Below are 14083 nucleotides of genomic sequence, written 5' to 3' on the forward strand. Positions count from 1 at the left end.
ATATGTATATGTATAACTGATTCACTTTGTTATAAAGCAGAAACTAACACACCATTGTAAAGCAATTATACCCCAATAAAGATGTTAAAAAAAAAAAAAGATGATGTGGCACATATATACAATGGAATATTACTCAGCCATAAAAAGAAACGAAGTTGAGTTATTTGTAGTGAGGTGGATGGACCTAGAGTCTGTCATACAGAGTGAAGTAAGTCAGAAAGAGAAAGACAAATACCGTATACTAACACATATATATGGAATCTAAGGGAAAAAAATGTCATGAAGAACCTAGGGATAAGATGGGAATAAAGACACAGACCTACTAGAGAATGGACTTGAGGATATGGGGAGGGGGAAGGGTGAGCTGTGACAAAGCGAGAGAGAGGCATGGACATATATACACTACCAAATGTAAAATGGATAGCTAGTGGGAAGCAGCCGCATAGCACAGGGAGATCGGCTTGGTGCTTTGTGACCGCCTAGAGGGGTGGGATAAGGGAGGGTGGGAAGGAGGGAGACGCGAGAGGGAGGAGATATGGGAACATATGTGTATGTGTAACTGATTCACTTTGTTATAAAGCAGAAACTAACACACCATTGTAAAGCAATTATACTCCAATAAAGATATAAAAAAAAGATGTTAAAAGAAGATAAATAAATGTATGTATGTATGTATGTATGTATGTAATAGGACTAAATACTGCAAGTAAAAGATCAATATTATCAGACTAGATTTAAAAAAAAAAAGGTACATTGTCATTTTTATTAGTTATTGCTAATTGTAAAGAATTGGGGTTTTGGCCTTCCGTGTTGGCGCAGTGGTTAAGAATCCGCCTGCCCATGCAGGGGACACGGGTTCGAGCCCTGGTCTGGGAAGATCCCACATGCCGCAGAGCAGCTAAGCCTGTGTGCCACAACTACTGAGCCTGCGCTCTAGAGCCCACGAACCACTACTGAGCCCGCGTGCCACAACTACTGAAGCCCGCGTGCCTAGAGCCCATGCTCCACAACAAGAGAAGCCACTGAAATGAGAAGCCCGCACACCGCAACGAAGAGTGGCCCCCACTCGCCTCAACTAGAGAAAGCCTGTGTGCAGCAATGAAAACCCAACACAGCCAAAAATAAATTAATTAATTAATTTAAAAAAAAAAAGAATTGGGGTTTTAACTGTTTTCAAACTTAGTGTTTCAAATTTCAATACTTTCTGAAAACTAAAAATGTTCATATAATTTAATATGTGTATTTCATGCTTTTTAAAAATACGGCTATGTTAGTTATGGTTGATTGCTGCACCTTATAGTATCTTTGAAAAGGCAGTAATATTCTCCTGTGGCACTGGATTTCTTTTAAATAGCAATTTAACAAACTGTCATTATATTCTGTAATAAAGAATGTTTAAAAACTTTTTTTTCAGAACTGTAAAATTTTCCTGCTGTAGCTTTTTTTTTTTTTTTTTTTAAGCAAACCTAGTTTGCACATAAAATTTCTTATGGAAACTAGCTGACTTACCTCCTCTAGTATCCTCTTGGTATTTAATCCCTAAAATATTGATCTGAGTTTTTGTAGATATTCCTGTGTATGTCATTTTTATGCAAAACATATGTAAAATTTTCTAATAGAGTTCAGTTTTTAAGAGCATAGGCTCTGGATTCAGTGGCCTGAGTTTGAATTCTTCTGTGCCACTTCTTAGCTGTGAAATGTTGGACAAGTAATTTAATTTAATTTTTTTTTTTTTTAGTAAATTGATTTATTTTGGCTGCGTTGCTGCATGAGGGCTTTCTCTAGTTGCGGCGAGCGGGGGCTACTCTTCGTTGTGGTGCACGGGCTTCTCATTGCAATGGCTTCTCTTGTTGTGGAGCACAGGCTCTAGGCTCACGGGCTTCAGTAGTAGTGGCTCGCAGGCTCTAGAGCGCAGGCTCAGTAGTTTGGCTCATGGGCTTAGTTGCTCCGCAGCATGTGGGATCTCCCCAGACCAGGGATCGAACCTGTGTTTCTTGCATTGGCAGGCAGCTTCTTAACCACTGCGCCACCTGGGAAGTCCCAATTTCATTTCTTTAAAATCAGTTCCTCATCTGTAAAATGGAGTAATTCTTATATAGATTTTGGAGATAATTTACAGAGTCCTTAATACATGACTGGACTAAATACATATTTGTTGAATTAATGAATGAATGCCTATTCTCTATTGTGTATAACCTGCAACCATTTTTGTAAAAATTTGATTTATGTCAAGTTTGGATTCTGCTCTAAATTTCACATGACTGGGGTAGTTACTTCCTGACCATGGTCATAACTTAACAAATTATGTTGGATAGTGACTATATGATGAAAAGGTTAAAAAGCAGTCTTGAGATTATGTACCATTCTATTTTTGTTAGGACAGATTTGGATGCTACTAAAGGTTATAGGCTATATTGGGCAGGGAGGAGGCCTTAGCAGGATTTTAGTTCTATGTGACTATTCTGTATTCTTAAATATATATATACTTTTCAGTCTCTGAGCAAGAGCTGCTTGATATTGAAGACTGTGACCTCAATGTCGTGAGATTATGTTTTCAAGTTTTCCTCCCTGACGAACGTGGTAATTTGACAACTGCTCTACGTCCTATTGTCTCTAACCCAATTTATGACAACCGTAAGTAATTTATTTTCTTGTATTTGTAGGCTTAGCTCTTTAAAATGATTTTTTAAAGTTTTTTTGTAATTAGAAAAAGTGTTCATTATAGGAAAAATTCAAACATTACGGGGTAGACGTTATTTATCTGAAGTAGATAATGAGGAGAGTAAACCTCCTATACATCTCATCCTCCAAAGATATTTCACCGGCTTCTTCTTCATATATATACAAATACCTCGTTTCATCATCATCACCATCATTCACACAATATATTTTTGGCAACTTTTTGAAAAATCGTCATTGATTTTCTTTTTTAACTTTTTTTTTTCTCCTCTTAGCAACATATCTTGAACCTCTTTACCTTTCAGGTACCTTATTCTTTTCGGTAGCTGCATATTTCCGTATATCATAATTTTACTAAATCATTACCCTATTACAAGACATTTGGTTTGTTTCCTTCTCAGTTCTTTTCTTTTTGCTTTAGCAAATTGTTTTGCAGTAAATATCCCACATGTGCATATCTTGTGCAAATGTCTCTAGCATAAATTTGTAGAAATGTTGGCAAATGCTAGATCAAAGGATATGGATATTTATAGTGTTAAAAGATTATGAAATTGCCCTCAAATATTTGTGTGTTTGTATGCTCTTATATATGCACCCACCAGTGGTGTATGACTATACCAGTTTTACATGTAGAAGGATAGTGGGACATAGAACTATAAAGGTAAATCAGAATATCCTCGTCATGGAGAGCTTTGAATGCCAGGGAATTATTGGAATAATGTTGACCAGATAATAGGGAGCATGAAAACTGCATTGCCACAGGGTTATGGTCATGATTTAAAAAGACTAATCTGATGACAGTGTATAGGATGGATAGGACGAATCGGAATTTAGAAGCAAGGAGATTTAATTAGAGGACATGTCATTGCCTAGAAATGAAGTCATAACACTCTAAACCAGGGGACAGATGTGGATAATTAAGGTATTGAGTGCCCTTAATTTATTTATACTCTAAAGCTTTTATCTATCCTGTAAGTTGTTTTCCTAAAATTCTCCATCAGAAAGGAATAAGACATATTACTAAGGTAGCAACCCATTAAAAATATCCTTTATATTTAGGTGCTCCTAATACTGCAGAACTAAGGATCTGTCGTGTAAACAAGAACTGTGGAAGTGTCAGAGGAGGAGATGAAATATTTCTACTCTGTGACAAAGTTCAGAAAGGTATTTTGTTGTTGTTGTTTTGTTTGTTTCATTGAATTCAGAATATATTTTAGATTGATAGATACATTTTACTTTCTTTTCCCATTGTTACTTGCTTTCGTATTCACTAGATGACATAGAAGTTCGGTTTGTGTTGAACGATTGGGAAGCAAAAGGTATCTTTTCACAAGCTGATGTACACCGTCAAGTAGCCATTGTTTTCAAGACTCCACCATATTGCAAAGCTATAACGGAACCGGTAACAGTAAAAATGCAGTTGCGAAGACCTTCTGACCAGGAAGTTAGTGAATCTATGGATTTTAGATATCTGCCAGACGAAAAAGGTATGACTTTTTCATGGTAATGTTTTATATATTTCTTGAAGTTAGTCCTGCTAAGAACATTTTCTTGTAAGATACACTTGAATACAGTTGTGTTTATTCATAATTTATGTTTCTTTTCCTGAAAGTTTTTGGTTGATTTTTGACTGATCTTTGTGATCTTTGAATCTCTTCCTTAGGAAAGGTATCTGGAATAATTTCAAAGTATTCTAAACTGTTTATCAAAATTTGTTTTACATTTGAGATTCTATTTTGGTCCTTATTGTGCCCTCTTGATAGATGGCATACTTGCCACTCAGAAAGTGGTCTCCATTTTGGTCCTTATCTGCCATTATTGCATTAATTGACATTGGTGACTTGTAAGTGTTATAAGAAAACAAGATGAATATTATAAACTATTTTTTACTAAGAAAAATATCCTTTATTACTGACTTGGGATGTAGTTTGTGACACTTATAAATCCATCTTATGTACATTTATTTAAAGCATTTTCTATGTAGGAGTAAAACATCTGTATATTTATTAAAGGAGAGGAAGCATAATCCCATGATGAATCACGTTTTCTCGGTTTCTTTCTAACCAGATACATATGGCAATAAAGCAAAGAAACAAAAAACAACTCTCCTTTTCCAGAAACTGTGGCAGGATTGTGGTAAGAATATTTTGTCATTGTTGTTTTTAATAAATTTATTTATTTATTTTTGGCTGCATTTGTCTTCGTTGCTGCCCGCGGGCTTTCTCTAGTTGCGGCGAGTGGGGTTGCAATGCGCGGGCTTCTCATTGCAATGGCTTCTCTTGTTGCAGAGCACAGCCTCTAGGTGCACGGGCTTCAGTAGTTGTGGCACGCAGGCTCAGTAGTTGTGGCTCGTGGGCTCTAGAGCGCAGGCTCCGTAGTCGTGGTGCATGGGCTTATTTCCTCCACGGCATGTGGGATCTTCCCAGACCAGGGCTTGAACCTGTGTCCCCTGCCTTGGCAGGTGGATTCTTCACCACCGCTCCACTAGGGAGGTCCCTGAACATTTTGGATTGATTTGTATTTAAGTAAATTTGTTTTGTTTTGTTTTGTTTTGCTTTATTCAGTTTTTCAAATTTTAACTGATATACTGTTGTTTTTCAAATTACATTTAATAATGGAAAAAATTTATCATAGGAGTTAATTTTCCTGAAAGACCTAGACCTAGTCCCCTAGGATCAACTGGAGAAGGAAGATTCATCAAAAAAGGTATTTTATTCCCTATAGAGTATTCCTTGTGATTAGAGAGACCAGTGCTTTGCACAGTATATTGGAATTGCATTCTTAGGAATGAAAACTGCCTCTTTGATTTATTCCACTCCTACGTATTTTTTATGCTATGAATATTGAATGAATTGATCTCAGCTTCCGAAAGACCTGTTGGCAACTATGATTATGTTTTGGGGATTTATTGTTTGAGAAATTACATTTCATTCATATGGTGGTAATTTTACTAATTACAGTGTGTCGTGGAAGAAATGATTTCGATCTGGCCAGTTGCCTATCTTTATTTATTTATTTGTAAAGTTTTACTGGAACACAGCTCATTTGATTGCATATTGTCTATGACTGCTTTTCTTGTACTATAGCAGCAGAGTTGAGTAGTTCCAACAGAGGTTATATGGCCCACAAAGTCTAAAATATTTACTCTCTGGCCCTTTATGGAAAAAAAAGTTGCCAAATTCTGGTTTAGATCATTCAACCAGGGTTAATTAGAAGTCTTTTTTTCTTTTTACATTCTTAAATCAGAGCTTTTTCTTGGTTTAATATGTACAGCAGTCATATAACATGTAAATAAATACAGACTCGTTCATTTTTTTTCTGACTGGGAATTTTGTAGTACCTTAGAGTGAGTAGTATCTTAATATAGCTTGGAAATTTATGTAGATTTTTAAGTCATCCCTAATGAATGTCTCCTCCATCCCTCCATGTTCTCCTAAAGAGGAGAATATGAAATGATTTTGAATATTTAGAGGCCCATTAACTGAAATTCTGATATTTATCTTTCACATTTCAAAAATACCTTTATAGGGCCTCAGAAGCTAGATTTCCACATTTAACTGGAGTGAAATTTTCAATGCCAAAGTAACTTACCAAAATTATTTTATAGGTATTTGTAAAACAATTAGTATTAAAGAATTCAATTTTGGACTCGTAATAATTTTTAGTGCTATTTAACATTTCTATTTGAAGTGTTACATTGGTTTCCTTTAAAATTTTTTATGTGTTTATGTAATTTTAATTTAGAAGTAATGCTTTTTATAATTTTGTTCATTTCCGTTTTGTACAAATACATTTCCTCCCCCACAGAACCAGTCTTGTTTTCGCATGGTGCAGTTTTGACAGAAACGTCCGGGCCAGTTTCAAGTCAAGCAGAATCCTACTATTCCTCATCTGCGCCCATCTCCAGTGCATTGCCACATCATGCTTCGGCCATACCCACAATGGTACCTCAGCCTTCTTCAAGCTGGTCATCAGTGGCCCACGCCACCTCACGTTCAGTCAATACAAATTCACTGAGTAGTTTTTCGACAGGGACGCTTTCCTCTAATTCACAAGTTATCCCACCATTCCTGGAAATGTCTGTTGTGAGTGATTTGAATGTGTCTAATGCTTGCATTTATAACAATACTAATGACATAGGCAGAATGGAAGCATCATCCGTGTCACCAGCTGACTTATATGGTATTTCTGATGCCAGCATGCTGCCTAATTGCCCTGTGAACATGATAACGCCCAGTAATGACAGCATGAGGGAGACTGATAATCCAAGACTTGTGAGCATGAATCTTGAAAATCCTGCCTGTACTTCAGTGTTAGACCCAAGAGACTTAAGACAGCTCCATCAGATGTCCTCTTCCAGGATGTCAGCAGTCGCCAGTTCTAGTACTACTGCTTTTGTTTCACAGTCAGAGGCATTTGAGGGATCTGACTTTAATTGTGCAGATAACAGTATGATAAATGAGTCAGGACCATCAAACGGTACTAATCCAAACAGTCATAGTTTTGTTCAAAATAGTCAGTATTCAGGTATTGGCAGTATGCAGAATGAACAATTGAGTGACTCATTTGCATTCGAATTTTTTCAGGTTAACTTGTAAGATATAAATGGTGATTGAAGAATTAAATCCCTTTAAAGGTAACCCTTTTGATATTACCTTTATAAATACAACATTATATATTTCTCTAAGACTATACTACAGTATATCGTGGACCCTTGAACAACACGGGTTTGAACTGTGCGGGCAGGTCCAGTTAATACTCACATTTTCTTCACTAAATATGTAGTGCAGTACTACACGATTTGAGGTTGGTTGAATTCATGGATGCAGAAGACATCCATGGAGACAGAGGGCCGACTGTACGGTGTTTTTTTTTTTTTTTTGGTGGTGCGCGGGCCTCTCACTCTTGTGGCCTCTCCCGTTGCGGAGCACAGGCTCCGGACGCGCAGGGTCAGCGGCCGTGGCTCATGGGCCCAGCCGCTCCGCGGCATGTGGGATCTTCCCGGACCGGGGCACGAACCCGTGTCCCCTGCATCGGCAGGCAGACTCTCAACCACTGCGCCACCAGGGAAGCCCGAGTGTACAGTTTTAAACACAGAGTTTTCACTGCACGGAGCGTCTGCACCCCAACCCCCGTGTTGTTCAAGGGTCAACTGTAAGTATAACTTCAGGTATGTAGGGGATTCCTCTAACAGGCAGTCTTGTCTTGGGAGCTTCTTGTTTTGCTGGCAGAGAATTTGTTGGGATATAAAAGATGAATGCTCAGTGCTTGAAGCTGCAGCTAAAAGAGAAGGATGAACTCATTTCCCAACTTCAGGAAGAGTTAGAAAAAGTCCAGCATTTACAGAAGACTTTTGCTTCAAAAGTAGATTAATCCACACAGACTGAACTCCTAGGCTATGATGCATTGTGGAATCCTACATACAAAGAAAATTTATGTAAACCAGTGTATGATGAATCTGTGACATGTTAAATACTGAATAAAATTAATTTTTCCATTAAAAAAATCCAACTTTGGGTATGTAGAATACAAAGTTGGAAAGTCATAAAAGGAAAATTCCAAAATAGAAATTTAAAAGAGCTTTACTGTTTCTTCTTTTGAAACATGTGATCTGATACTGTGTGTGGTGGGAATTCTAGCATGAGAATCCTGCCACATTTTCCCAGGACAGACTGAGGAGAACAATAGAGCAAGCCTTCAGTTTTTCCAGCTACATCGTTTTATACTTCTTTTATAATGTATTAATGTATTCTTAGTTAAATGAATTAACTGATATTTGCTTTTAAGCAAATTTAAGGTAAAACCTGTAATGGCTATGTCATTGGAAAAATTAATTCCTTATTATTTTTGAGGCCAATGGGCCAAGGTGACCCCTAAGGGGTTTTCTGAGGCTTTCTGGAGTTTCTTAGATTTACATGTAAATCAAAATTTCTTTAAAATGTTAAGTTGGGCAGCAGGCAGTTGAAGTAAGCTTTCAAGGTATGGGAGTTCCCTACATTTTGAAGTATTTAGATCCATACCTGTAAAATTGCTTATGATTTTAACTTTACATCCATGTTTTTAAGAGGAAGAAGTTTTCTTGGACCTGTCCTCTTTGTTATGTGTCCGAACTCACTGTGATCTCATCCAATTTCATGCTGTCAACTCCCAAATGTTACCCCTAGCTTAGACCCACCCCTTGAACTCCAGTCTTGGAGCTTATGTGTGTGTGTAAAACTGCTTATTTGACATCTCTACATAGAGATGTAATTAAAGCTCAAACTCAACACATCCAGAGCTGAGTTCTTGATCTTCCCTCCCAAACTTGCTTATCCTTCAGTCTTCCTCAACTCAATAAATGGCAATGCCATGTTTCCAGTTGCTCAGGTCCCAAACAATGGAGTCATCTTTGCTTCTTTTTTTTCTTTTATCTCTCATATCCAATCCATCAGCAAATCTGCCCACCTCTTTTGACCTCTGATATTAACATCCTATTCCAGACCACCATCATCTCTTGCATAGATTGAATTATAGCCTCCAAAAACTCTCTTCATACTTGTGCTCCTGCCGTCTGTTCTCCCTGAAGTAGCCACAGTGATTATTTTTAAAAGAAATAAAATCATATTCACTTGCTCAAAACCATCCAGTGGCTCGCCATCTCACTTAAAGACCAAAATCCTTAAAATTAGCGGGCCCACACTCCCTCTCTTACCCTCATTCACTACCATTTTCCCCTTCTCATTCAGCTCCAGGCACTCTAGCCTCAATGCTCCTCTTCAAAAACACCGAGGACACTCCTGCCTCAGACCCTTTGTACCTCCCTGGTGGTGCAGTGGTTAGGAATCTGCCTGCCAATGCAGGGGACATGGGTTTGAGCCCTGGTCCGGGAAGATCCCACATGCCACAGAGCAGATAACCCCGTGAGCCACAACTACTAAGCCTGCATGCCTAGAGCCTGTGCTCCACAACAAGGGAACTAGTTGTAAAATAAACTCAGTTGTATGTGTACCTCATGCCTTACATCCTTCAGTCTCACTCAACTGTTATTTGATCAAGGCCTTCCATAACTATATATACATTGACACTCCATGTCTCCCCTCCTTTACATTTGTCCATAGCACTTATCATGATCTGACTTTACTGTTTGTTTGTTTATATTTGTTTTCCCATACTGGAATATAAGCTCCGTGAGGGCAAAGTTTTGTGTTTTTGTTGAATCCCACATTTGTAGAACAGTGTCTGCTTCCTGTTACGCACTCAGTAAACATTTACTGAACATTCAAAGTACTACTAATAGAACTTCGGTTTTTGAAAGAAAGAATAGCTTTAATTATTAGATGTTTATGATTTTTATAGTTCTGCTTCATGTGACATTGAGTTTATTATATCAGAATCATGTACATTCAGGTTGATGACTAATAATGGTGACCCAAATTGTTTGAAAGCGAAGTAATCCCAGTGGCAAAATGACTGTAGAATTTGGACAGTAATCTTAATTGTGATGGAATCATCATGATGCTAAGTAACTTGCTAAAGATAAAGACCTGGTTTATTTTACAGCTAGAATGTACGTAAATGTTGAGCATATTTCTAGCTAGAAACAATGTGTCTTTTCACTTATGTGTAGTATCCAACCAAACCATAAATTTACTGGAACGATTAAAGCTAGTCAATTTTGTCAAAATGGGGAATGTGTGAATGTCATAAAAATTACAATTCTGAGTTGAATGATCCTGGGAAATGAGAAGGAGAGCATGATAAGACTTGGGGTCAGAATAGTCTGGAAAGAAAAAGATTAAAGACACCTAACTATCATTAATATTTCTTAGAAATTATGATTTCAAAAAGAAATACTTCTGTTGTATAACTTTAAAAATCATAAGCATATAACATACTTTAGTAGAACTTACCAGGGAGAAAAAACATGAAGGCATTTCTTCCCTGTTCAAAATATGTACCCAATACTCAGCCATAAAAAGAAACGAAATTGAGCTATTTGTAATGAGGTGGATAGACCTAGAGTCGGTCATACAGAGTGAAGTAAGTCAGAAAGAAAAAGACAAATACCGTATGCTAACACATATATATGGAATTTAAGAAGAAAAAAAAAAATGTCATGAAGAACCTAGGGGTAAGACAGGAATAAAGACACAGACCTACTGGAGAACAGACTTGAGGATATGGGGAGGGGGAAGGGTGAGCTGTGACAGGGCGAGAGAGAGTCATGGACATATACACACTAACAAACGTAAGGTAGATAGCTAGTGGGAAGCAGCCGCATGGCACAGGGATATGAGCTTGGTGCTTTGTGACCGCCTGGAGGGGTGGGATAGGGAGGGTGGGAGGGAGGGAGATGCAAGAGGGAAGAGATATGGGAACATATGTATATGTATAACTGATTCACTTTGTTATAAAGCAGAAACTAACACACCATTGTAAAGCAATTATACCCCAATAAAGATGTAAAAAAAAAAAAAATTCATAGCAAAAAAAAAAAAAATGTACCCAAGATATCTCCAGATAGTAGCTTATAGATGGTGAACTTTTTTTTTTTTTAATACAGAATCCTATAATTTTGTAGTAACTAGCACTTAGCTTAAACACTGACTGTTAGGCTATCTAAATGGATACTTTAAATTAAACAACTGACTTGTTTTTGCGGGGCTATTTTTCTATGTAAGTTGAATCAAGGTCCGGCTACGTTTGTGTTCAGAGTATTTCCAAAGGATTTTTCATTTTTCAGGTGCTATTTACTGATCACAGATTTTATTTTATAATTTTAAAAAATTGGTAACCTGCTTCTTTTTCTCTAAATGTATTTATACTTTCATCTGTTCTTTTATCACCTTACTTTTAGTTTTGAGGAGATTACCTCTTGCTTCCTAAACTCTACTTGTATACTGGATCCCTCTTCCTTCTCTCCCATCTTGTTTCTGTATCCTCATATTACCATTTAGTGCTTTTCTCGTATAAACACGGTAACTGTTTTCTCTAGCCTAAAAGAGAAAGGATAAACACCTTTCCTACCACTATCGTGCTCCTTCCCTTCACATCCAGACTTACAAAATGCTTTCAGCCTCCATTTCCTCACTTCCCAGTCATTCTTTAGCCTATCTCTTTTATCTCCTACTATTTTCTTATGATTTTCTGGGAAAAGTGACCAGAGACACCCACCCTTGTCAAATCTAGTGTCTTTTTATCAGTCCTCACTCTGCTTGACCTATCCATAACCTATCCTCTCGACCACTCCCTCTTCAGATGCTCTCTCTGAGGTTGACTTTCTTTCCAGAGTCTCATCCCCAGCGCTCAGTTGGTGCTACTTTTTTCCCCTGGGTTACCTCATCAGTGCTCAGAAGAAAGCTTCAGCTTTCTCTTACGATACCTGAATGTCTTTATAAACTGGCTGCTCCTGTTGCATTCTCTACTTTCATTAATGGCATTACCATTTACCCTACCATCCAAGATATTTAATAGGAGCCTCAAAATCGTATTTTATTCTCTTTCGTCCTCACACTCAAAGAGTTATCAAGTCCTTTTGGGTCTGCCTCCTGAAAATCTCTTGTATTTGTCCTTTCTTCATTCCTGCTGCTTTCTTAGTTTAGGCCTTCATTCTTTTTCCCTAACAAGACTCTTTTCCGTATTGCCCCAGTTAAAAATAATACCCCTTCTTCCATACACTGTATTGCATAGTTAGCATTCCTTGAAGACTCTCTCAGGCCACTAGGCCTCCATGCCTTTCGCATGTTGTCCACTTTGCCTCTGCTCTTGACCTCCACAGCAAGCAGCCTTCACGATGGGGCTTCTCTGTGAAGTTTGGTCCTAGCTGAGGCACAGCTTTACACATACCCACCCTACTGCAGAACTCCTCACTGAACTATACAGTTATATGAAATTTCTCTCGTTCACCTTTGGAACTCCATCACTTAGCGCAATGCCTGGCACAGTTGGTGCTGAATAAATGGTAGTGCTGATAGAGAGGGAAGGGTGAAATTGACATAGGTGTGATTATAAAAAATGTGGACAAGGATATGGTTTTTAAAGGGAAAGGTATTTAACCTGGCAGGAAAAGCCGCGATGCCAAGATTACCAGGCTTGTGACGTACTTTACCCTGTGCCTCCTGTAGTGTCAACTGTATTGCGTAGAAATTTTACAGTTACTAGGACTGTTTCATATCTCTGACCTTACTCCTCCTCTGTGTGGCAGGTTTAATCTCAGTTCCCCTCTGGTGCATTCCCTCAGCACCTTACCCTTGCACAGAAACTCCAGTATTCATGTGATCAGTCACATTTTTGAATGTCTAATGTGCAAAGCACCATGTTAGGAGCTAGAAATGACACAGAGGTGAATGAGACAAAGTCTTGCTCTCAAAGATGTCAGTCTTTTTCTTTGGAGGGATAACATATAGTAAAGTGCATAAAGTGGACTAATTTTAAATTTGCAGCTTGATGAATTTTTACTTATGTAAATAATCATTTCCAGCTCCCCAGAAGTTTCCTTCATGCCCCTTGCCAATCTACCTACTCCTCAAAACCACTATTCTGATTTCTGTCATCAGAACCTACTATCTTAATGGCCTTTTACATTGGTAACTGGGCTTCCCTACTCAAAACCTTAGTGAACAAAAACAGCTGGGTTGTCAATTTCTAACCTAATGCTTCAGAAAAACTAATTATACTGTCCATGTTAAGAGAGACTTAGAATTGGTGGTCCAGTCTGCCTAGTAGCTCCAAATAATTTCTTCTATCATTAATTGATTTATTGAGGGATTTAAAAACTTACTGTATGATGTTAAATAGCATGGAGAAATGGAAAGAGTAATTTTTAGTCAGAACATCTGGGTTTGAATCTTCAGCTCTGCCACTTAGAAGTCATTTAATATTTAGTAGATCACACTTTCTATGGGCCTGTCTCTTCAGATATAAAATGCAGATAATTCCCAGCATACTTAACTCACAAGGTGTGTTGTATTAAATAAAATAATGCATAAGAAGAAACACTGTAAATTGTATAATGCAAATCAAATATTGTTAGTAAATCAACATATGCATATATCCTATGGCCCTGATAATCTCTAATCCAAACACTCCTTCCAGTTCACAGAGTGGCAGATCACTATGGATTAGATTCTTTAGTAAGAACCCTGGAATGACTTCCTCTTTAGAGTGGCTAGCTATTGCCCAAATATGGAGGACTTTCATTTGGCCATATTCTTTCCAGAACATTTCCTATTGTATAGTGAAGATAAGGTCAATTAATGACTTCGGGTTCTGAAATTCTATGACTCTTAATTTCTTTGCCAAAATTGACTATGAATTGGGAGTTTTATGACTATCTTCCTAAGAAGGAGTCTCATCATAGCTAATGAAGTGGCCACGTGAAGATTTCTGATCTGTTTTGTTTCTGGAGATTGAGAGGGGGAAAATT

The 14083-nt window shown here is 37.7% G+C and overlaps 1 protein-coding gene across 1 annotated transcript in view; it reads left to right on the plus strand.

The window, feature by feature from the left end:
* Positions 1-7629, plus strand: part of REL (REL proto-oncogene, NF-kB subunit) — a 34974-nt gene extending 27345 nt beyond the window's left edge. Inside the window, exons 5-10 of the mRNA XM_027131763.1 lie at positions 2494-2634; positions 3739-3843; positions 3954-4166; positions 4747-4815; positions 5314-5385; positions 6487-7629. Coding sequence (XP_026987564.1) covers positions 2494-2634; positions 3739-3843; positions 3954-4166; positions 4747-4815; positions 5314-5385; positions 6487-7277 — 1391 coding nt within the window. The 3' untranslated portion in view covers positions 7278-7629. The remainder of the gene's footprint in view (positions 1-2493; positions 2635-3738; positions 3844-3953; positions 4167-4746; positions 4816-5313; positions 5386-6486) is intronic.
* The last annotated feature ends 6454 nt before the right edge of the window (positions 7630-14083 follow it).

Source organism: Aethalodelphis obliquidens, unplaced genomic scaffold (genome assembly GCF_003676395.1).
Source record: "Aethalodelphis obliquidens isolate GAN/ISIS:26980383/991018 unplaced genomic scaffold, ASM367639v1 scaffold40, whole genome shotgun sequence".
In the NCBI taxonomy this organism is placed as follows: Eukaryota; Metazoa; Chordata; class Mammalia; order Artiodactyla; family Delphinidae; genus Aethalodelphis; species Aethalodelphis obliquidens.